The following is a 22,198-nucleotide window of genomic DNA, read 5'->3' as shown; positions in this document are numbered from 1 at the left end:
GACACTAATACTATAGAATGTAAACGTGGAATGGCAGCGACCGATTTTGCAGCTTCGTTACGCTTCGCTGAAGCTTTACTCAGACTTATTTTACGGCAGCTACTGTAGGATTTCTGGCAATCCAAAAGTTGTCTTCCAGAGCGCAGAATTTACTGAATCTGGTCTTGATCGAAAGCTACTGTCACACTGACATCGAATATATCAATCAAAATATGGCCAGGCTCCGTACTTAGATGAAAAATCACCCTAACATCTAAAATCTGCATTGTTCAGAACAATCGGATGACCGCAAAACAATGACCATAACAATGACGCATTGCGGCTCTTCGATTGTTCGAACAATGCCGATATTTCAGACTTGGAGGGCGAATTCTAAGCGGTACGGGGCCTGATCATATTTTCATTTACATTTTCAGAGTCAGTGTGACAGTAGCTTTCGATCAAGACCAGATTCAGTAAATTCTGCGCTCTGGAAGACGACTTTTGGATTGCCAGTAATCCTACAGTAGCTGCCGCAAAATAGGTCTGAGTAAAGCTTCAGCGAAGCGGAACGAAGCTGCAAAATCGGTCGCTGCCATTCCACGTTTACATTCTATACTAATACAGTCATTTTCCACTAGTCCTCGTTTATGTTTGTTGTAAGTCCTCAAGACTTAAATGTATTCGCATTGCCTCATCTATTAAAACATTACCAGCATATTACCCTATACCTACTGGGAGCTGAAGTCGTAGTATTGTGAAGATACGCGATTAATTGAAGATATACTCACATTTTATATTAGGTATTTTCCTGTGGCCCACCAAGATTTTTCAAACAGTCCGTCATGATGTATTTGTGAATGTAGAAATAATTGTCATGAACATGATTGGAACAATATTTATGCATCGATGACGTTTGTTGTCCTAGTTTTCCCTCTTGCTTTCACGTTGTTCATCCTTTCACTGAACTGCCTATGTAAAGCGGAAGCATGATGTATGGGACTTTACAGTGTTACACTATTAGTTAAAAGAGTATATATTTCCACCCATGTACCACCCCTGATATTCTTCTGTGAAGGTAAACCGATGGCATACGAAGTCAGAAACTACCCTAGACTTACACGCAGTATAAATAAAAAATAAAATAAAATATGCCTGGATTTGCACCTCCAATAACCGAAAGCGAGTATCATGTTACAGCGACGCAAGAGACCTTTAGCTGAATGTCATACCAGCCAGAACCCGATTAAACGTATTATGATGTATCCAGGACGTGATCTGGTTTGACATGATTCAATTCGCCTGGCGTTTTCATCTTCTTGTTTATCGCCGTGTTCTAATAGTTGGGTAACTGAAGTGTGATCCCATCATATTAGCGTATCGGGCGTGGGGAAACAATACTTGACAGCACTAATCGTGCGTCGCGTTTCGTGAGTAGTCGAGTTTTCATCGTCTCAGATGCGACTGAGTGTCTTTAATGTTTACTTGGCAATGTCCATTCTTGGTCGTGTTTTTCTCGGTCACGATCTACGATTGGGCTACGACACTATTTCCATTTGACGGAATGCCATTGACGGCACGGGACTGGCTTTTGCCGAGCGCGAAATTTGATGAAATTATGATTAAGCATTCACACTCGCACTCTCGCTACACTGTAAATCTAAAAGCTGGAGATTTCCTCCATTAAAAGTGGTTCATGCGTTCGACCATTTATGGTGGAATGCAAATCCACCCCATCATGGTGGAAATACCTTCCACCCTATATGGGGGAACGCCCTCCACCCTAAATAGGAGATATACCTTCCACCCCAACCTATATGTCAGCTGCCACACATCGCTGCGCTATATGCAACGCCGAAGAATACAAATCCAATTGAAAACATACAAGTATGGTCATTTCATGCAATTTATTAAGCGTATTCGAACAGCCACTTCCTATTGAACTGCGGCATTTTATTTCAGACGAAATTGTTTGTCACAATGTAAAGCTCCGCTTCGATGCAAAATTCGAGGCTGAATGTAGGGGTTCTAGGACGATGAGCAAAATAAAATTTATCTTCACCTAATCAGCACCGTGGTTACTCGATTGATACCAATTTGAACTAATTTTGCGCTGCGGGTGGAAAGAATGCCGTAACCCGTAATCCAACCATAGCGGGCTGTGAGATTTGCTCATCGTGTCGTTCTCGGTGATAGCATTCTGGGTATTGACCGGTCACGAACGTTCGGTGATACATTTAATACCTTTGTCCATGCAATCACGGGGCATTATTTTCTCTTGCATATATAGATAAAGCAACGAATCGTACATGAATGTCTTTTTACTTTATTGCTATTTGTATTACATATTTAGCCTCGAATTGTGACCTAACTTTTCCTTGGGGGAAGTCCCAGTTAGCAATCAGTGGCATTTGTTGTCTTTGTCAGTTGAAAGCAGGATTTTGTTTTCGCGCTTTCTAGGTTTATAGTGATCGCAATGTCAAGCATTCGCCATATTATATGTAAGCTAGAACCTTATGGTATGATGCAGGGTACGTGCAAGCTATTCATCAGGAGGCCGAAAAGGATACTAAGATCAGATATAAATTTGTTGCATATATCACTGTAGTATCAAAACTAGAGCATCAGCACACTTTGTCTTTTGTCTGATCTCTTCATGTATTCCGTAGGAATAACAATTTGACAGAATTGACTGCTTTACATGACACATCACCATCTTGCAAATCCCTTCCATTGATGTCCCACTAGTTCCTTCCCGATTTCGTAATTTTCTAGAAGTAGCATTATTTCATGTAAACAAGTCCCATCCACTATCGGTATCGGTACTTTGCTGAATTAACAATTAATTTTCATGATAATTTCGTCTTTCCTGTCCCATCTCTCAGTCATTAAATTTAACACCTTAAACTCAAAGTAACCATGTTGGATGCTAGCATGATGAAAAAGAATACTCGACTTCAAAGTGTCTTCTCGCTGCCATCAATGCTTGATGTTGTCCAGTCCAACAACAATTTCGACGGCAAGGTATACGAAAATAAATTGATAAGAAATCGTTTGTAGAAGAAACAAGTGACGTTTTAACATATGAATTGGTTGTAATTTTGCTGCCATTGATTTTAGATCAAGAAATCATTGATCGAATAGTATGCAATAATATAGCAAGATACCGAACAGTCTCACAGCAAGATATTAAAGCCAAGAGATTCACAGTTATATTCACAATTTCTATATCATGCAATTTTCTACACAAAAAGCAGAGGTGGTCAGTATATAAGTAATTCTACTTTTTGAAGTAGTCAAGTAGTTATCTTCTACTTGCAGTACTTTCTCAAGTAAATTATCACTACTTCTACTTCTATCTCGTCAAGTTTAGTGACTTACCTACACACCCTTCGCTATTGAGAGTTTGTCAAGTAGAAGTTCTATATTCTTCAAATAAGAGAAAGAGAGAGAGAGAGGGGAGAGAGAGAGAGAGACGAAGAATTTCAGGTCTGTTTTCGCGGCAAGTACAGAATTTTCGTCATGCTTTGAGCGATAGATTTATAAAGTTACCAATGTGGATACACACAATAAAATTTATGTATCGGTCGTGTGGCCCATGTGCAAATTTTAGACCCCATATAGTCGTACATATGACAGTTTCATCACAATCAATGGAACTCTACGTTTTGGAATTATATGATCTACCATATTTTCAGTTACCTTCCTAATCGTGCAAAGCGTCAATGTAGCAACCTATACATCTTATCCGTATTACACATTGTCTTATCATTTACGAGCCTTGTAATACGACGGAGGGCGCCGTACCTAACATTGAAATCATGATGCAATATGTAAATGAACAAGATTTTCCAGAGGATGCCACCACCGCTCCGCTCAGTTAAATGAATGATGGCCGTATAATGACCATGAATGAGATGATGCAAAGACTGGGTGAGTATGATTCTAAGTTTCGTGAACAAAGTCGAGAGATGACCAAACAAAAAAAAAAAAATAGGGAAGCTCGAACAACAAGCGACTGTCGATAAAAAGATCCGCGAGGAACAAAGCAAAACGATTAAGGATTTAGAGGCAAAATTGGAAAATCACGTTAGAATTATCGAGGAGCGGCGCCTGCACGATCAAAAGAAGGTCGAAGAGCATGAAAAGAAGGTATATACATACATGATCGACTTTTTGTTCATTTGAATTCTAGTGTTAGGTAGGCCTATATCAAGTTCTCATTCGGAGATAGACAATGCCACCCATGTTTAGCAAATAAATGTGTAAATCAGTGGTTCTCAACCTTTTTGTCCTCGCGGACCCCCCAAGTTTTAGTTCAAATTTATATAAATTATCGTGCAACCATAATCGGTATTTTGCAGAGATATTACCTGTAGGGGAGACCGGGGACATGTAACACTTTTTGTATTTTCTTAACATTTCTTATCTCGTGGATATTTCATTTCCAAAGATTTATATAAAGTAGTCTACAACTCGATAGTTTATATAGTAACTAAAATGGAACTCAATCAACAATTAATTATGGAGATTTTGGGTCGCTCAAATCGTCGCTCAAATGTTACAATCGCCCCGTACCCACGGCCAATTGTGACGCCCATTCAGGGCAATTGTAACGGTGTTATTTATAACTATAAACAAACGAAATGGACAACAAAATCGGGAGTACAAATAGTAATATTGCATTACACTTAAAACGAGAAGTTTGAACGCTTCCAGGCTACGCCCCATGGCATTTTGGCATCTGAATAAAGTATCATCCTTCGTGCCTTCTGCATGAGCTCTAAGTGTACAATAAACACATTCATTCCATCATCTCCCTGTACATATTCGGCCTCTTCTGCCAAGGTGTCGTAGTTCAGCGTGCATAAGGTGCGAATAAACCGATCTGGCTAAATATATTGGTTCGATCGGCCGATGATAGTGTAGCGAAACGAGGACGCAACACTGTGTGTGGTCAAAGCTAATGGGATTCTTCTGTTCTGTACAAAATCAAAATAAATTGTTTACACCAAATAACAAAATGTAAGTGGGCCATGCTCAAAGTCAGGGGATTTCGATTCATTCATGGGCAAGTTCTTAAGTGACCATTGAAGGTTGATACACAAAAGTTCGATCAGCATGAGAAAGGGTGGTAGATTCACGGAAATAACCGAACCCTATGATTCACATCACCACTTCTGTATGGCCGTTCCGACAGAGGATCATGTTAGAATAGGTATGGCAAGTTAGTCTCTGTTCTGGTATTGCATTCTGGCTGTTGCAAGATTCATCTTCAGTAGATAAATTGTAACAACAACATATCTGCACATATATTCAGCATTGAAAAGATATTGTTGTGGTGATTGTTGTGATTGTATAAGTGCTGATTACTGTAATTAGTTTACTTTGCTCTGTTCATTCCTTTCGTACCTCAGTTGCTTATATCTGTGTTGTCGAGTGCATGTCCTAGTTCCGTGAAGTTGATTGTAGCTGAATTTCAGTTAATAAAAACCTAGAAAGCTGTCAAGCAGTTTCGTCTTCGTCTACCTACGCTTTCCTCGAAAGGTCACCACAATTTTATTAACTGCTATTGACACAATCGACTCTGGAATGACTTTCTCTCAAGAGAAGTATATCCGCGTGCCGGTTCTAGATTTATTACCGAGCTCTCAAGACTCTTCGAAAGTATTCAACCACTGGGACAAAATGTTGTCGAGCTTCATATCGGCTGCAGAGTCTTCTTTGCCATCGACCAGCAGCACGGACACTGGACAAGAATCTAGCAGTGGCCGTCCCGGGGCAGTTCTCGATAAGTTGGCTATTTTGATTGGTTATGTATCGCCAAGCGTGTACGCTTTGATCGAAGATCATGGCACGTTCGAATCTGCCATGGCACACCTAACCAAGTTATATCGGAAGAAAAAGAACATCATATATGCTCGACATTTACTCGCAACTGCTAAGCAAGACTCTGGTGAGACCGTCGCTGATTTCTCACAAAAGTTGATCGCTCTGTCTCGTGATTGCAATTTTGAAGCTGTTAATGCAGAAGTGCATAAAATGGAGGCCGTGCGAGATGCCCTAATTACTGGCTTGCGGTCCTCTGGCATTAGATTGCGTCTTCTCGAACATGATGAGTTAACACTCGAAAAAGCCATGCAGATAGCAGACTCTCTTGAACGGGCGCAAGCGTTTTCCTCGTCCTATGAAATATCGCCTCCTACCGCTAACATGGTTCCGGGAAATCAGGAAATGCAGAAGACTTCACATACGCCTGATCAATCGCCTGTGTTGTCATGCAGCTCTGAATTGGCTGCATTACAGAAGTCTCCTGAAAAAAAGAAGTGCTTATTTTGCGGCGGTTTCCATACGATGCTTCGCAAGTTTTGTCCAGCCCGAAACAGCGAATGCTCGAGATGTGACCGACGGGGTCACTTTGCCAAAGTCTGCAAATTCAATTTGGCTTCGCTAGCCGGTGTACCCGGTTCTTTGAGGCGTTCGACGTTAGAAGTTTTTGTTGCTGATAGATTGGTCAAAGTACTTGTAGATTCGGGGGCATACGAATGCTACATTAGCTCGTCATTCGCCAAAATTCTTAATCTCGCTCTTACTCCTCGGGATTACACTATTACCCTTGCATCAAAGTCATCTTCTGCTCGAGTTATTGGTCACGCATACGCGACACTTCGTATTGAAGATGAAGATTACGGCGCAACTCAATTTTGCGTCGTTGATGAACTGTGCGCCGACGTAATTATCGGTTTGGAATTCCTCAAACAGCATAAGAGACTTATATTTGAATTCGGTGGGCCTAAGGGAGATCTCGTAATAGGACGCAAGCATTGTGCAGTAGCTGCCGCTAAAGTGAGTGATCCGCCTGAAATATTCAAGTTTGTCGACCCAGCTGTAAAGCCTGTAGCTGTGAAGTCGAGAAAGTACAGCTCAGAGGATCGATCTTTTGTACGGAGCGAGGTGTCAAAGCTCCTGGATGAAGGCGTTATAGAGAAGTCGGTATCTCCCTGGCGAGCTCAAGTTTTGGTAACCAAGGACCCTCGACATAAGAAAAGGTTAGTGATTGATTACTCGCGGACGATAAATCGATACACCCCTTTGGATGCTTATCCGCTACCAAAAATTGATGACATTGTCAATGAAGTTGCAAAAGGTGTTGTTTATAGCACGATCGATCTCAAGTCTGCCTATCACCAGGTGTCTCTCTCTGCGGCCGACCGACCCTTCACAGCTTTTGAAGCTGATGGTTGTCTGTATCAATTTCGTCGCCTACCCTTCGGCATCACCAATGGGGTCGCTGCATTTCAGCGGTTCATTGATAAATTTATAGTGGACAACCACTTGAAAGGCACAATTGCAACTATATACGGAAGGAATCAGAAGGAGCACAATGAGAGGCTCTCTTCGTTCATGTCCGCCGCTGATTCAACAGGTCTGACTCTAAATAAAAATAAATGTGCGTTTGGGGTTTCGAAGCTCTCACTGCTCGGCCATCTGATATCCCACAATGATATTCGACCCGATCCGGATCATTTGCGACCCTTAACGCAAATGCCGGCTCCAAGCGATACTCGTAGTCTGAAGCGCTGTTTGGGCATGTTTTCGTACTATTCAAAATGGATTCCGTCTTTTTCCGACAAAGTGAAACCCCTATGTGAAAATGTCGTGTCCCCCTTGCTTGAAAAACAGAGAAACGCGTTTGAAACGTTAAAACAGAATCTACTTCGCGCCTGTTTGAGCTGCATCTATGATGACGAACCGTTTCAAGTTGAATGCGATGCTTCCGAAGTTGCGATCGCCTCAATTTTAAGCCAAAAGGGCAGGCCTGTTGCGTTCATGTCTCGAACGCTATCAAAATGCGAAATGAAATACCCCGCTGTAGAAAAGGAAGCTTTGGCCATTGTCGAGTCTCTTCGGAAATGGGATTATCTCTTGAACCGAAATGAATTTAAATTGATAACGGACCAAAAGGCATTATCTTTCATATTTAGAAAAGACCATCCGAGTAAGATTAAAAATGCAAAGCTCACTCTGTGGAAACTCGAGTTAAGTCCGCTAAAGTATCAAATAATTCACCGCCCTGGATCCGAGAATATCGGACCTGATACTCTGTCTCGGGTTTGTTGTTCGTCCCCAGGCCAGCCACACATGAGCCTTCAAGAGATCCATGAAGCGCTGAGTCACCCTGGGATTCGACGACTTGGTCACTTTGTCCGATCCAAGAATCTACCTTTTTCTATGGAGGACGTTAAAAGAACTTGCGCTAATTGTCAAATATGTGCTAAATTGAAACCTCGGTTCTTCATGTCTAATGAAACGAACAAGCTGATAAAAGCTACTCGACCATGGGAACGTATTAGCATCGATTTCAAAGGTCCCGTTGATGGACCCAGAAAGTTTGTACTTGTTATTATTGACGAGTACAGTCGCTTCCCATTTGCTTATCCTTGTCGCGACATGACGTCGTCAACGGTTGTCAATTGTCTCTCATCCTTGTTTTCGCTTGTCGGTGTACCGGAATATGTACACAGTGACAGGGGTGCCTCATTTCTATCTAAGGAAATCACCGATTTCTTGATACGCAAGCGTATTGCCACCAGCAAATCGACTCCTTATCACCCCACAGGCAATTCGCAATGCGAGAGGCTTAATCAGACTTTGTGGAAATCCGTCAAGTTGCTTTTGGAAAGTCAGAGATTGCCGGAGAGACATTGGGAATCGGTTTTGCCGGATGCTCTGCATTCCATCCGGTCGCTGTTATGCACGGCAACTAATTGTTCTCCTCATGACAGGTTCTTCAAGTTTGAAAGGAGATCCATGTTGGGCGACTCCATCCCCGACTGGCTTCTTCATGGCGGCACCGTACTTCTACGAAATTTTGTGCGGAACAAAGGCGACCCCCTCGTTAATGAGGTAGATCTATTGGATGCCAACCCTAAATACGCCTTAATACGTTACAGAAACGGCGTAGAATCAACGGTTTCCGTTAAAGATCTCGCACCCTACCCTGTTTCTACAAAGTCTTCTGAGGCGCTTGAAAGAAAGGAAAAAGAGTTTTCCTCTGTCTGCGATACAACGGAGCCGTCATCCGATGAACTTACCACTTCGTCCAGCAGCGAAAAAGATGGCGTTACTTGTAAAACATTTTCTCCGCGTCGCGACGAAGTAGTGGAGCCCAGTAGCAGCGCAGATGTCGAGGAACCTCCACTGCGTCGATCCACGCGCATAAGGCGCGCTCCCGAACGTTACGGGCAAGGGACCTCGTAAAAGCTACTCCCTATTTTTCTTGGTGGGGGTGAATGTGGTGATTGTTGTGATTGTATAAGTGCTGATTACTGTAATTAGTTTACTTTGCTCTGTTCATTCCTTTCGTACCTCAGTTGCTTATATCTGTGTTGTCGAGTGCATTGTAACGGGGCAAAAGTAACAGAGTGTTATAATTGTTCCTGACACGCTCGACCATCATTAATGTCTCGGTTAGGTACCTTCCCGGCGATGCAAGTCCTAGTTTTCCTATCATTACGGTAAACTATGGTAGCATTGTCCCAGCTACATAGATTACGTTGTAACTACTTGATGTATTGTTCTTCCAAACAAATTATTCCAGACCAGAAAATAGTTACTTTAGTGTCCAAAATTTCGTTTTTTTTTCAAATTATTCCGGGGTTTCATGTCGTAGCTGAACGTAACTTCAGGTACATTATAAGACATAACTACCGCATGTGCACTCAGAATATGAAGGCGATTTCTCCATCCTACTAGCGGTGAGGTCGATTGTTACATTTGCCCCCGGTCTCCCCTATACGCTATGTGACAAACAGAAAAAATGACTATTATTGAAAATAGGATCACGCTATTATGTGGAAATTGGGTGTAGACCAGCGGTCGCCAACTCATAATGGGTCGCGGGCCACTTTTTAAATTATGTTGAGACAGCGGCTTCATGAATTCAATATCGAGATAAAATATAATGTGGTCCGCGTGTCTTCATAGCCTACGTGTGCGAGCACATATTTTCAACCACGAACATTAACAAGACAAAGCTGCGTTACAATCAGACTTGTGTTCACGTTCAGTCTTTACTAACGGTTTTGCGTCCAACATACGGCTAGACTTCTGAGAAATTGTTAAAAGCTTTGATCTACCACAGATGTCTCATTGACTTCAATAGCTATTGAAGTAGGCCTACATTACGTTACCTTGCCTACTGGTTTTGGTCTCTATGCTTAACTTGAAGTCTACATAGAATACGATTTATTCCTTGTATAGGCAGATAAATCCGCGATTAATGTATCGATTCAAGAATCCGGCCCACCAAGTACTTCATTTACCCATATTCGGCCCGCCGACTGGAGAAGTTGCCCGCCCTGGCCTATAATAATATATACACGATATCTAGCGACGACTCGGGCCACATAATGCCACAATGCTGAAGTACATATTGACGTTTTAAACGTCGTCAAATGAATCAACTGGGGCAATCGAATGATATAATAATCCAATAAGATCAATATCTTCGGTCGCTTTATCAACAATTTCGACGAGGATTTGCAAGGGAATATATAAGCTCAACGGTCTAGGCCAGACCGGACAAGGTATTCGGAGTCTGAGTTGCTACGTTGATATTGAGCAGAGTTTGAAACGGGTTTCTGTACTTGCTACCGATATTACCCCATTAACTAGTTATACAGCAGTAGCCAACACATCAATCGGACGGATTTGGTTTTTAGGATACATTAAACATTAAATCAAGATTGAACCCGTACCCCTGCTAGATCTTTTACATCGGACAACGGTATCAATTTCATTGATTCGTTATAAGCATCATTCGTTGACTACCTGCATGTAGCCTACTGTATTTCGCTCTTGATGTTGTGTTATTGCGGATCAAGCTCATAACAGAGAGTCACTAAATAATCACAAACGGAAAGCTGGATATTTCGAACAGACTTTTGTAACAAAGCAAGTAAAATTTTTGAGGTTGTCAAGATGCATGCTCGGTCAGTGTTGATATTTTATGCTGTCAGCGCCATGTATAGAGTGGCCCGCAGTTGAAATGCGATAGATTTCAACCAAAGATGTTATCATGAAGTGAAAATTGTAATATATGAAAAGGTTCACAATGCAGAACCTACCAGGTTCGTTTGTGAACTTGAATTGCTAAATTTCGGAGGTCTACACCTCACGTCCACATCATCCCAAGTAGCCTCTTTAATGCAAACGATAAGTTTAAAGCATAGAGACTATAAACAGTATTAATTTAATGTATTAACTTTATGTACTTTAATAGCTCTTGAAGTCAATCAGACTTCAGACAACTGTGTTCGATCAAAGTTGCAAACAAGTTCTTTGAACTCTGGTTGTATGTCGGATGAAGAAAACCTTAGTGACGACTGCACATGAACATCAGTTCTATTAGAACGCGGCCTTGTTTTGTTCATGGTGAAAATGTATATAGAACCGAACAGTACAAAGTTTTTTGACCATCTTTCGTAGGTTTGTCAATACTTTCAGATTAGAATTTCACTATCTGGGTACAGTCTATCTGGGCCCCATCCCTGATATACGCGTGTTAACATACACACATGGTACACGAAACCAGAACCAATATAAACCTATATACCTCCGACTTATACCACGGTATAACCAGAGGTGGTCAAAGTAGTCAAGAATGCTACTCAAGTAGAAGTAGAAGTAGCGACGAAGAAATCTACTCAAGTACAAGTAGAAGTACTTCTTTCATGAGCAACCTAAAACTACTTGAAGAAGAAGTAGAATTTTCTGACTTTAAAAGTACTCAAGTAAGTAAGTAGTTGTGAAAACGATCCTGATTGAATGGATTATAAAAAGGTGCAAATTGAGCTATGTGATAGGTGACGAGCTTGATTCATACTGATGCATAGCAGCAGGTATCCAATTTTCGATACCATAAGCATTCACCCACCTCGTGGGATGAAAAGGATAGTATTGATAAGGAAATGCGATGCTAATCCTCTGCTTTATCGAACAGCACGTTTTGGAAAATAACATGGTATGGCGCCATCCCCATATTATAAGGCCCGTAGTTTAGTCGAAGAGCAATACGGAGAAGCTGTATAGGATACGGTGTAAGCACTTTGCGTGATTACTAAACGTTAATGAAAAATATGGTGGAGCGTAAAATGCCATATTGCGTAGCTTTTTTTTTTCAGAAATACAAGGCATTCCTGCACTTGCTTTTATACTTCAACATGTATGTTATTCAGACAAAGAACTGACTTTAATTATAACTCAAAGTATATGATACTGGGAATAGAAAGTGAAGTATTCATACTACTTCTAAAAGCAGAATATGTATTTCATGTTTGTAGTCTAGAAAGTTTCAAAGTTGGTATGCTAAAACAGCTCTAAAACTAAAAAAGTCAATAGTCCACTCTACCATATTAGGACACGCCATGGACAATGGACATGCTAAATTACGATATGACAAGAAAATGCTACATTACCAAACATTAGTTTCAAACGTTATGAGGAGCCATATATACTGTGATGAATTATTTCATATGGGCGAAGGGCGACAATGTGACGTGCCGCCACACGCACGCCAACCCTCCACCTAAATTATATTCCCCGATACTTTCGTGAAATCATACTGGTCACTCCGTATCCACTGCGCGCGAAGCGCGACGTAAATTCTGGGCTCTATTAAACTTTTATGAAAATTAAATGTTAATACTCCGTGAAAACAGCTGCGAAATTCCTCAGGCTATCTTCCTGATTGAAAGGTTGAACTACTTCTACTTGACAAACTGAAAATAGCGACAAGTAAGTAAGTAGATCACAAAATATTAAGAAGTAAAAGTAGAAGTAGCGAAAATGAGATCTACTCGAGTAAGTACCAGAAGTAGAGGAAGTACTTCAGTACTTCAAAAAAGTAGAAGTACTTCGTTACTGGCCACCTCTGGGTATAACTCGGGTACAACATTTTAATCCAAATTGTGCATGCAAGTCGGAACGTAGGAAGGTATTACTGATGATTGATGACGGCGAGATAATTCTGAGTTACGTCCGCTTTTCGTGTAACATCCTTTTCGGCACTTTGGGAGAGAATTGTAGTAACGTGACTGACGGTCTGTCTAATATACGAGACGTGAGTCCTCAAGCAGCCATGTATTCAGTGACGACCAAGCACCGAAGTACCTGCGATGTCGTCACACCCTAGTGGCGCCATAGAGCTACCACTACATCTCCCTTCTCGGGACAAGCACAAAAGCTTATAAGCAGCACAAACATATACAACACAAGCACAGAATGAAGACAATAAACAATTAAGGCAGTTAGCAGTACGAAGGTATGAAGCAATTGGCAGGCAAGAGGTGAATTAAGACACAACATATTTACACACACTACTCCTATAACTACATCAGTACTCCTCGATGTATCTGCGAGGTGCGGTTCTGTTCCGATCCGACCGTCGGACTATCGCCGCCTCATGATGGTCATCGCGATCGACACTAGTAGCGCTCGAACTGCTATCTCCTCCCTGATCGGGAAATTTGAAGAATTCAGCTGCCTCACTGGCGGTAATGTCGACGCCTTCTTGCGGGGCATTCTCCATCAGGTATCTTTGCACCATTCGGCAATTTCTTCTGAAGGTGCCACGTCCAGTTCTGATAACCAAGGATCTAGGTTGAGTGTCAGTGTGAAGTTTTTCCACAACACCTTGCGATTTGCAGTCCGCAATCCAGACACGATCTCCCACCTTGAACTCATCTCCAGGTACTACTCTGTGTCTTTTGTTGTAATCACGAGTAACTCTGCGTCGGTAATCTGCTCCGGCTTTCTTCACGGCGGTTCGGTCGACAGACTTGGGCAGAAGATCGTTTGGATGACATGGTACTCTTGTTCTTAGCTTGCGGCCCATGCTCAATTCTGCCGGCGAGTAGCCGATTGCCAATGGCGTGTTGCGGTATGTGAGTAGCGCCAGATATTCATCGTCACATTTTCGCAGAAGGTTTTTGATGGTCTGAACGGCACGCTCAGCCTCCGAGTTCCATGTGGATATCTAGGTGAGGACATGATATGTTCAATTTTCCAGCTTTCGCAAAATGACGCAAAGTCACGGGAAGAGAACATAGGTGCTCCATCTGTGACCAAAGTCTCGCAGATGCCGTGCCTACTGAAAATCTTTTTGAATTTTAGAGTCGTCTCTGCTGCGTTCACTGTTTTTGGAGACAATGCAAATCTCAATGTACCTGGAGTAATAGTCAACGGCTAGCAGGTACATGGAATTCTGATATTGAAAGAAGTCGGCACCAACACGGGACCAGGGTCTCTCTGGGAAGGATGGTGACAGCATCGGTTCCACCCTTTCTCGCTGATGCTCCGTGCACTTTTCGCAATTTCTGACGGTTTCTTCAATGTCCTTAGAAATTCCGGGCCGCCAGCATGACTATGATGCATTGAGTCGGGACTTTGTCACCCCTTGGTGAGCATCATGAAGGTATCTTAAAACGTCTTGTCTCAGCGTACAGGGGATCACCAAGCGATTCCCTTTAAGCTGGAGTCCGACATAAGTAGATAAACAGGCTCTATCATTCCAGTATGGCCTAAGTGGGCCATGCAGCGTCTCTTTGCATTTCAGCCACCCCGAGGATACATATTGCATCACTGTGCGCAATACGTCATCTTTCTGGAGCTCTGAGCGAATTTCATCCGACCGTTTGCAAGACGCAGGAAGGCTGGATGTGACGGCATTGACATAGGCTTCTGTCTCATTATGAAGGCCATCAACGTCCTCAAAAGTTGGCAACGGACAGCGAGACAATGCGTCCGCAGTATATAGCAGTTTCCCCGGATCATGAGATATGGTGAAGTTGAACTTCATTAGCCGCATTCGGGACCGTTGCACTTTGAGCGGAAGCTCATCAAGAGTCTTTGTTGACAAAAGTGGAACTAATGTTTGGTGATCAGTCTCCACGCGAAGTTGATGCAAGCCGATCAGGAGTTCCGTCCATCTCTCCATAGACCACGTAACAGCAAGGGCCTCCTTCTCGATTTGAGCGTATCGTCTCTCTGTCTCAGTCTGCGATCTGCTAGCATAAGCGACAGGGCGTAGAGAGTTGTCTACCTGGCGTTGCATCAGCACAGCTCCAAGTCCATAACTGCTGGAGTCGGCAGAGATAACAGTTTCCTTATCCGGGCTATACATAGCAAGAGTCACATCCGAGGACAGCTCTGCCTTAATCTGGTCGAAGGCCAGCTGTTGTTCAGCACCCCAGAGCCACGAAGTGTTTTTCTTCAGTAGATCCCTCAGAGGCTCTGTAAGCTCAGCCAGGTTGGACGAGAATTTCATGAGTTGATTAGTCATTCCAAGAAACCTTCTCAGTTCCGGCCCGTCCGAGGGAGCGGAGAACTTGGCAATCGCCTCAACCTTTTTAGTATCCTTGCCGATGCCATCCTTACCAACAACATGTCCAAGGTATTCCGGTTTAGTCGCTGCAAAGACACATTTGTCTATATTCAATGTAATTCCCTCATCTCGGAGTCTATCCAGTACAAGTCCGAGGGTGGTATTGTAATCCTGTGGTGAGCAAGCAATTATGATGTCATCCATGTGACATATCACATTGGGGATGCCAGCAAGCACCTGATTCATTTTCCGTTGGTAGACTTCGGGTGCACTGGCGATACAGTATGGAAGCCTCTTGAATCTGAACCACCAATCAGGGGTAATGAATGTAGTTAACTTACGACACTCAGGTTCAAGTTCTATTTGATAAAATCCACTATTTGCATCCAGTTTGGTGTAAACAGTTCCTTCAGCAATCTTCCCCAGGGTGCTCTCAACTGTTGGCATAGGGTAGAGTTCCCTATCAACAGAATCATTTAGTTTCGTTAGATCCACACACAGGCGTATTTCATAGTTTTTCTTTGGTTCAACAACGATGGGTGCGCACCAGTCTGTTGGCTCGTTGACAGGCTCAATTATGTCCGCCTATTGCAATTTATTTAGCTCAGCAGTCAAACTACCAAGCAAAGGAATGGGAACTCTGCGAGGTACTTTCAGGCTATACGGTTTAGCATTCGCCTTCAGTTTGATAGAGTACTGTCCTTTCATTTTTCCCACTCCTTTAAAGAGTTCAGGGTAAGCTTTCATGACCTCTTCCTTAGACCGAAGCGAGGGAGTTACTGCACAGTCTATTGCACGGATGCTAACTGTACCCGGCACATCTTGCAGGAGTCTGATTTTGAATGCCCCTGGGATACCCAAGAGTAGTTTAGGCGTATCCCGGACAACGTAGACCTTTTCCACAACGGAGTTATCCTCAAACCCGAGCGTCATAGCGACATAGCCAACGGTGGAAAGCTCCTTATTCCCTGCAGTCATCAAACGTTTGTCGGAGGTTCTGATGGATCCATATTGACGCTTGTATATGTGCAAGGGCATGACTGATACTTGTGCGCCAGTATCAACGCACCATGTAAGCAGGTCAAGGGCAACCTTGAGCTTGACAAACCAGCCAATATCTTCCGCTGGCTGTACCGTGCTAATGGTCAGCCCCTGGTGTGGGATTACAGGCTCCATGTTAACTGTATCGGTATTGGGAGCACTATCCAAATCTACAGCAGCAATCACGGATCCCACAAAGACTGGTGCGATGGGACTTTAGCGTCCGTTCACATCGTCTTCACCAACAGTATCGGATTCCACGGAGCGTATATTTGTCTGAGCAGAAGCACGGCAGACAGTTTCCAAATGTATTGTTTTCTCACACACCGAGCAATTGTGATCGGCAGCAGGACAGATAAATCTACCAAACTGGTGCTTCTTACCACAGTATTTGCATTTTATCAGCGACGTCTTAGCATCCTTTCCATCCTTCTGTCGAGCAGTAGATCCTGTTTTTAGTGGAGGTTTCTTTGTGACTGCATCAATTGTAGCAGATTTATAGGACGCGACACCCTGTTTGACGTATTCGCGTTTATCGATGATCGATTCAACTTTGCTCAGTGTCAAGGGTTTCGGATCCTCGGCGAAGAGTTCTGACAAGTTACCGGTGTCCGTACAACACAGAAGGAGTTTATCCATAATAACTTCCTCAAGACACCTCTGCGGATGATAGCAGCACTTGGCTGCAGCTTCGCGAACACGGAGTGACCATTGCAAAAAAGACACGTCCTCCTCCCGTTTCAAGAATAGCCAAAACTTCCATCGCATTCTGAAGCGATCATCACGAAGCTCAGAGCACGCATCAAATTTGTCAATGACTAGTTTGTAGTCATTTTTATCTTCAGCAGGAATGTCTTGATCATTTTCTCGTCGAGCAGGAAGCCACGTGAGATTCTTATAAATTGACTTTCCCTCCGGACCAATTAGACTCATGTGTCCTACCTTGATGCAGTCATCCTTTTGCGATAATTCTGCAGCACAGAGATACGTTTCAAAGTCTTCCTTCCAATCAACCCACGCTTGAGGCGGGTTGTTTTCAGCCAGTAATAATGGCTTCGGGTGCAGTCCTTGCAAGGCAGTATATCCACTAGCCATAATTCTGAGTAGCTAAGTAATTGCTATCAGCTGCTTTTATAACGCTGCCACCATGTAGTAACGTGACTGACGGTCTGTCTAATATACGAGACGTGACTCCTCAAGCAGCCATGTATTCAGTGCCGACCAAGCACACTCTTTTCGCTAAGAGTATAGAATCTAGGGTTGCCATACGTCCGGAATTTCCCGGACATGTCCGGAATTTCACTGAAAAATCTGCGTCCGGGAGGAATTTCTAAAATATGCCTAAAATCCGGAATTTTGAAGGCTTGAAGCAGGCTCAAAAGTTTTTCGTAAATCAACATAAATAATATTATTCCAAGCAGATTTATGCTATTCAAAATTGTTCTTCGCGCCGCGCGCGATAATTCAACGTATAAGGATATTAGTATGGGCTTCAGGCACCACCCTCGCCAAAAAATACAATCAAATTAAATATAAATAACCATCATTTACTGAAATAAGTCAGATTGTAATCGCAATTATAAGCTAACGGTATATTCCTAGAGTTGGTTAAGGCCGATTGGATGCTTCAATCACATACAGTGGCTCCAAATCTTGGGGTCGTCCGCCTTTATCTGGAGATCGCGATGATGTTGAACGTAATCAGCTTCCTATGCCGTGTGTAAGTTTGGGCAAGCTGAATTTTTGTAGTAATCAGCTTAGCAAGTTTTTAGCTTTGCCACGGAACATTTTCAAGTGGGAAATGAGGTCGCGAACATAAAAGGTTGGAAATCACCGGATGTGCAACCAACTGGTGCATTTTATAATAGCCTAATATATCGAAGAATCAATAGTATTGACAGAATTCATACATTAAATATAACAGCGAAATGCATATAGTAAGTGCCCAACAAGTTACATCGACTACCCTATGGTGGGCCTGAGATCAATGATTTTTGGGCGGAAGGGGGGAGAAAAAAATGTTGTTTCGGACCTGATTAAAACTCATAAACAGATAGCCGCTCCGACCCAACTGTATAGCAGGGCTGTCTAACATAATCCTGACAGGCCAGACACGGCCCGCTAGATGATTTCATCCGGCCCGTGGAGGAATCTATTGCTAACCCTAGCAAGTAGCAATCACCAGAGCTAACATTACAGATGGCCCAATTCATTCCTGTATAGTGTATACCAGTGATTCCCAAGTGCGGCCCTGAGGGCTGCATGCGGCCCCCAGCTAGCCTTCTTGCGGCCCCCACAAAAATATTGAGAAATCGATTTACGAAAAAAATTATATTTATAAAATACTCTTTTTTGGCTTGGAGTCTGGGGTTTTCAATTAGGAATGCAGGAAAGTCGTGAACAGAATGCTAAGATTACGTCATTGCTGTTTCAATTCAATGTGCCCTAACTTTGCAGTTGACCGAGCATTACCTATAGGTATTGAAAGGACCGTAACTGCCGCACCCCAAGCCAATTGAGGGGGGAGCGAGCTCAAATGGGGCCCAAAATTATTTAGTGAATCAGCATAAATTATAGAGTATTTTATGAAATTTTATGCAACTTTTTCAAAATATTTTCAAGTTTCCAAGTCGGCTACCTTAATTATTGGGTACTCCAAGATAAAATACGCAAGATTTATAGAAGTGGCCATATCGGCGTTGGCCATTACCGCGCCACGACGCACGAATACATATAAAGATTTAGGCCACGTAACATGTGACTCCAAGAAGTGTGCCAGAACGTTCGGCAGCGAGAAAACATTGGCCGAAAAGGACTGCCCTTATGCTGACTGAAAACGTCGTTATGTATATACAAAATAAATATGGGTGTAATTGGCCAACGACCATAGGCGCCTAAATGACTGGCGCCGAATGTTCCTGTCTTGGCAATCTGAACCTCACGAGACAAATAGGCTACCATCCCGCAGGGAAGAATTATATGCCAGTGAAGAACTACCAATTTGAAATCGTGTGCATCTTTTAGTTTAGTACGGTTGGGCGAATCTATATTTTTTGATATAGCAGACTGGAGGTCACGAAATAACATCGAAGTCGTACCAACGGGGGTCCGCCCGTTCGAATATGATTAATTATTATTTACGGACCATACAGTTTCCAAGACACCTGAATCAGCTCTGCCGGTAAATCTGATTACGTGAGCAGAGAGGACAAGTAATTGATAGCAATATATATGCAATTGCCGATTTTATTGACCTATTTTATTTTGAATTATCGAAAATTTTGAGTGGTCCTACCTTTTCAAACACAACTCACTCGGCTCAACCGGTCAATCTGATTACGTGAGCAGAGAGAGGATAAAATTGATACCAATATATATGCAATTCCCGATTATATTGACCGATTCAATCATGAATTATATAAATTTTTCGCACTTCGCGCGATCACTCGGGTGAAGCTGTCTTAAACAGACACCCGATTTAAATGATAAATAGCGCTCGAAGTTCGGTTTATCACCCTATGAAGGGGGGGGGGGGGCAAGAGAAACGTTTTAGGAGGGCCTGACGAAGTGCTGTTATGGCCCTGGGTATTGATAACTAATTTACGGATAGATGTGCAACAAGTGACCCACGATTGATTACGCCGAGATGGGTGCTGCTTAGCTGACAATACGCAGCATAATTGGTAGTCCTATAGCTCGCGACCAAAGCGTCCGAATAATTTGATATGTCGGTGTTTATCGAAAGCAAGTGTCGCACTGCTTCCAAAAATGCGAATTAAAATCTCGCCAGGGCAATAAAACTGCTCCGAAATAGCCAGCAACGGTTGATTGTTCTGAACAACGGGAGCGCGGCAACACAATGGCCAATGGCGTCAAGCAAATGATCGGAACAATGCCAATTTCCATATTTTGGTGACGATTTTGGGTTCCTTTCATTTCCCTGGTATTCGTGCGGCCCCGGCCGTACTCTGAAATTCGAAATTTGGCCCTGCCGCCGAAAAAGTTTGGAAACCACTGGTGTATACTGTCGATGGGCAATTCATCGCTAGTGTGACGTCATATTGACGGCTAATTTGTTACACCTCATTTTAAAATCCGCTAGGGGGCGCTAAAGAATGTCCGGAATTTGCTTCACAAAAATATGGCAACCCTAATAGAATCTCTCTGCGGGTCACCGTCATGGGCCGGATGTTTCCCGCTCATGATCTGTAGGAAGAATTTAGTGCATTGACGCAGTAAATCTCTCTGTTGCTCCGTTCCTTATACGGACATTTTGTTATCCTAACGAATATATTCTGGTCACTCCTATATGGATTGACTGAGTTTATGGACACGTAATGCTGGACTTGTTCTCTTTTTTCTTGCTAACATGAAGATAACGGAGTTTTGATATTCAAATGCATATCGAGTTTGCCTATACCTATGCCTATAAAAATGAGATATATCCTCATAATGTGTTTGGCGTGTTGCAAAAATATCTCTGCTTTTCCATAGATAGTTCAGTTAACAGATCATTCAAAACATTGACAACTTCAATGTAGTTTGGCTACTTGCAATAAATAAACTATGGTGAGTAAATATAAAGGAATCTTTTTTAACAATGTGGCTGCATCGTAAGAATACGCTACTTATCTATAACCTTTGTTGTTTAATGAACGCACAGTTCGCTACTTAAATTCCGTAACAATATTTGTGTATTGCATGGGTTTTTCCTATGACGCAACGTTTACACTGTACATGTACAGGAAATGTTTACTTAGCGCGACGCTTACCACTTATTGCACATCCAATGCCTTCCTAAAATATTGTCGATGTACTGTAGACCAGTGGTTCTCAACCGCCGGTCCACGATAACTTTCCTGCCGGTCCGCCAGGTATATTACAATTTTTTAGTTTCATTTCAAGATGCCATATGTTGCAGGCTTGTCCAGTGAAAAAAGAAATGAAACTTCAAATTTTAAACTGATGCAGAACTTTCTAAGATAACATTAAGTCTGGAAACATGTTCGATTTGACGCCGTGTCATATGATGACATGGAAGCGACCAGCATAATCTGATTCACTAAACAGTGCAGTTTGCGCGATCATTCGTTTTCCAATAATTCCTTTTTGAGTAATTTTTGAAACTTTAGTCAACCTATTTAAAAATATCGCTATTCGCGCGATTTATTGTCACAGAATGTCTTCATTATTGTGTTCTTCAAGAAATACACATGATTTCTAGAAATAGGCACTTCGGCGTCAGCCATTACCGCGTCACGACGCACCAACACATAATGAAGTTTGGGCTTACATGAGACTCCGAAACGTGTGTTAAAAATTTGGCAGCGGGAAAATCTGCCGAAAACGACTGCCCTTTATAGACCGAAAACTTCGATATATATATATATATATCGGTGTCTAATTGTCTATCAGCGCCTAAATGGCTGGCGCCGAATCTCGCTGTCCTGGCAATCTGTACCCCACAGGACATAGCCTATGCCATACAACAGAGAAAAAAATATTCTCCGGTGAGAAAATAGGAATTTGGAATCGTGTCCTTCTTTTAGTATTGCACGTTTGTGCGATTTCAATATCCATTTAATATAACAGACAAGGTCACGAAATAATAACATGTGACGAGGTAATTATTCCAACCGGCCCGCCCGAATATGTTTAAATAATAATTACATTACCCAGATTTTCCTAGACGACACCCCACTCAGCTCTACCGTAAAATCTGATAATTTTGAGGGGATGAATAAAATTATAGCAATATATGCAATTCAAAATTACCAATAATATTGACCGATT

At 42.5% G+C, this 22,198-nt stretch overlaps 1 protein-coding gene and 1 long non-coding RNA gene across 2 annotated transcripts in view; both read left to right on the top strand.

Annotated features, from left to right (window-relative positions):
• Window positions 1–22,198, top strand: part of LOC145438227 (uncharacterized) — a 442,041-nt gene that overhangs the window by 90,422 nt on the left and 329,421 nt on the right. The gene's annotated exons all lie outside the window — the stretch shown is intronic.
• On the top strand, window positions 5,318–9,375 carry LOC145437116 (uncharacterized). Its single transcript, XM_080314283.1, has 2 exons — window positions 5,318–7,028; window positions 8,766–9,375. The coding sequence occupies exons 1-2, from the start codon at window positions 5,572–5,574 to the stop codon at window positions 9,238–9,240; spliced, it is 1,932 nt and encodes a 643-aa protein (XP_080170409.1). The 5' UTR covers window positions 5,318–5,571; the 3' UTR covers window positions 9,241–9,375.

Source organism: Botryllus schlosseri, chromosome 4 (assembly GCF_051294905.1).
Source record: "Botryllus schlosseri isolate E-star chromosome 4, Bs_hap1, whole genome shotgun sequence".
NCBI lineage: Eukaryota > Metazoa > Chordata > Ascidiacea > Stolidobranchia > Styelidae > Botryllus > Botryllus schlosseri.
The sequence above is the reverse complement of the archived record's forward strand: the minus strand, read 5'-3'. Positions and strand labels throughout refer to the sequence as shown.

Excerpts from the sequence above, each read along its gene's own strand:
- LOC145437116 (XM_080314283.1), top strand. The coding sequence starts at position 5,572 with ATGACTTTCTCTCAAGAGAAGTATATCCGCGTGCCGGTTCTAGATTTA. Across the intron at positions 7,029-8,765 it reads GACCCTCGACATAAGAAAAG|GTTCTTCAAGTTTGAAAGGA; the intron begins GTTAGTGATTGA and ends TCCTCATGACAG.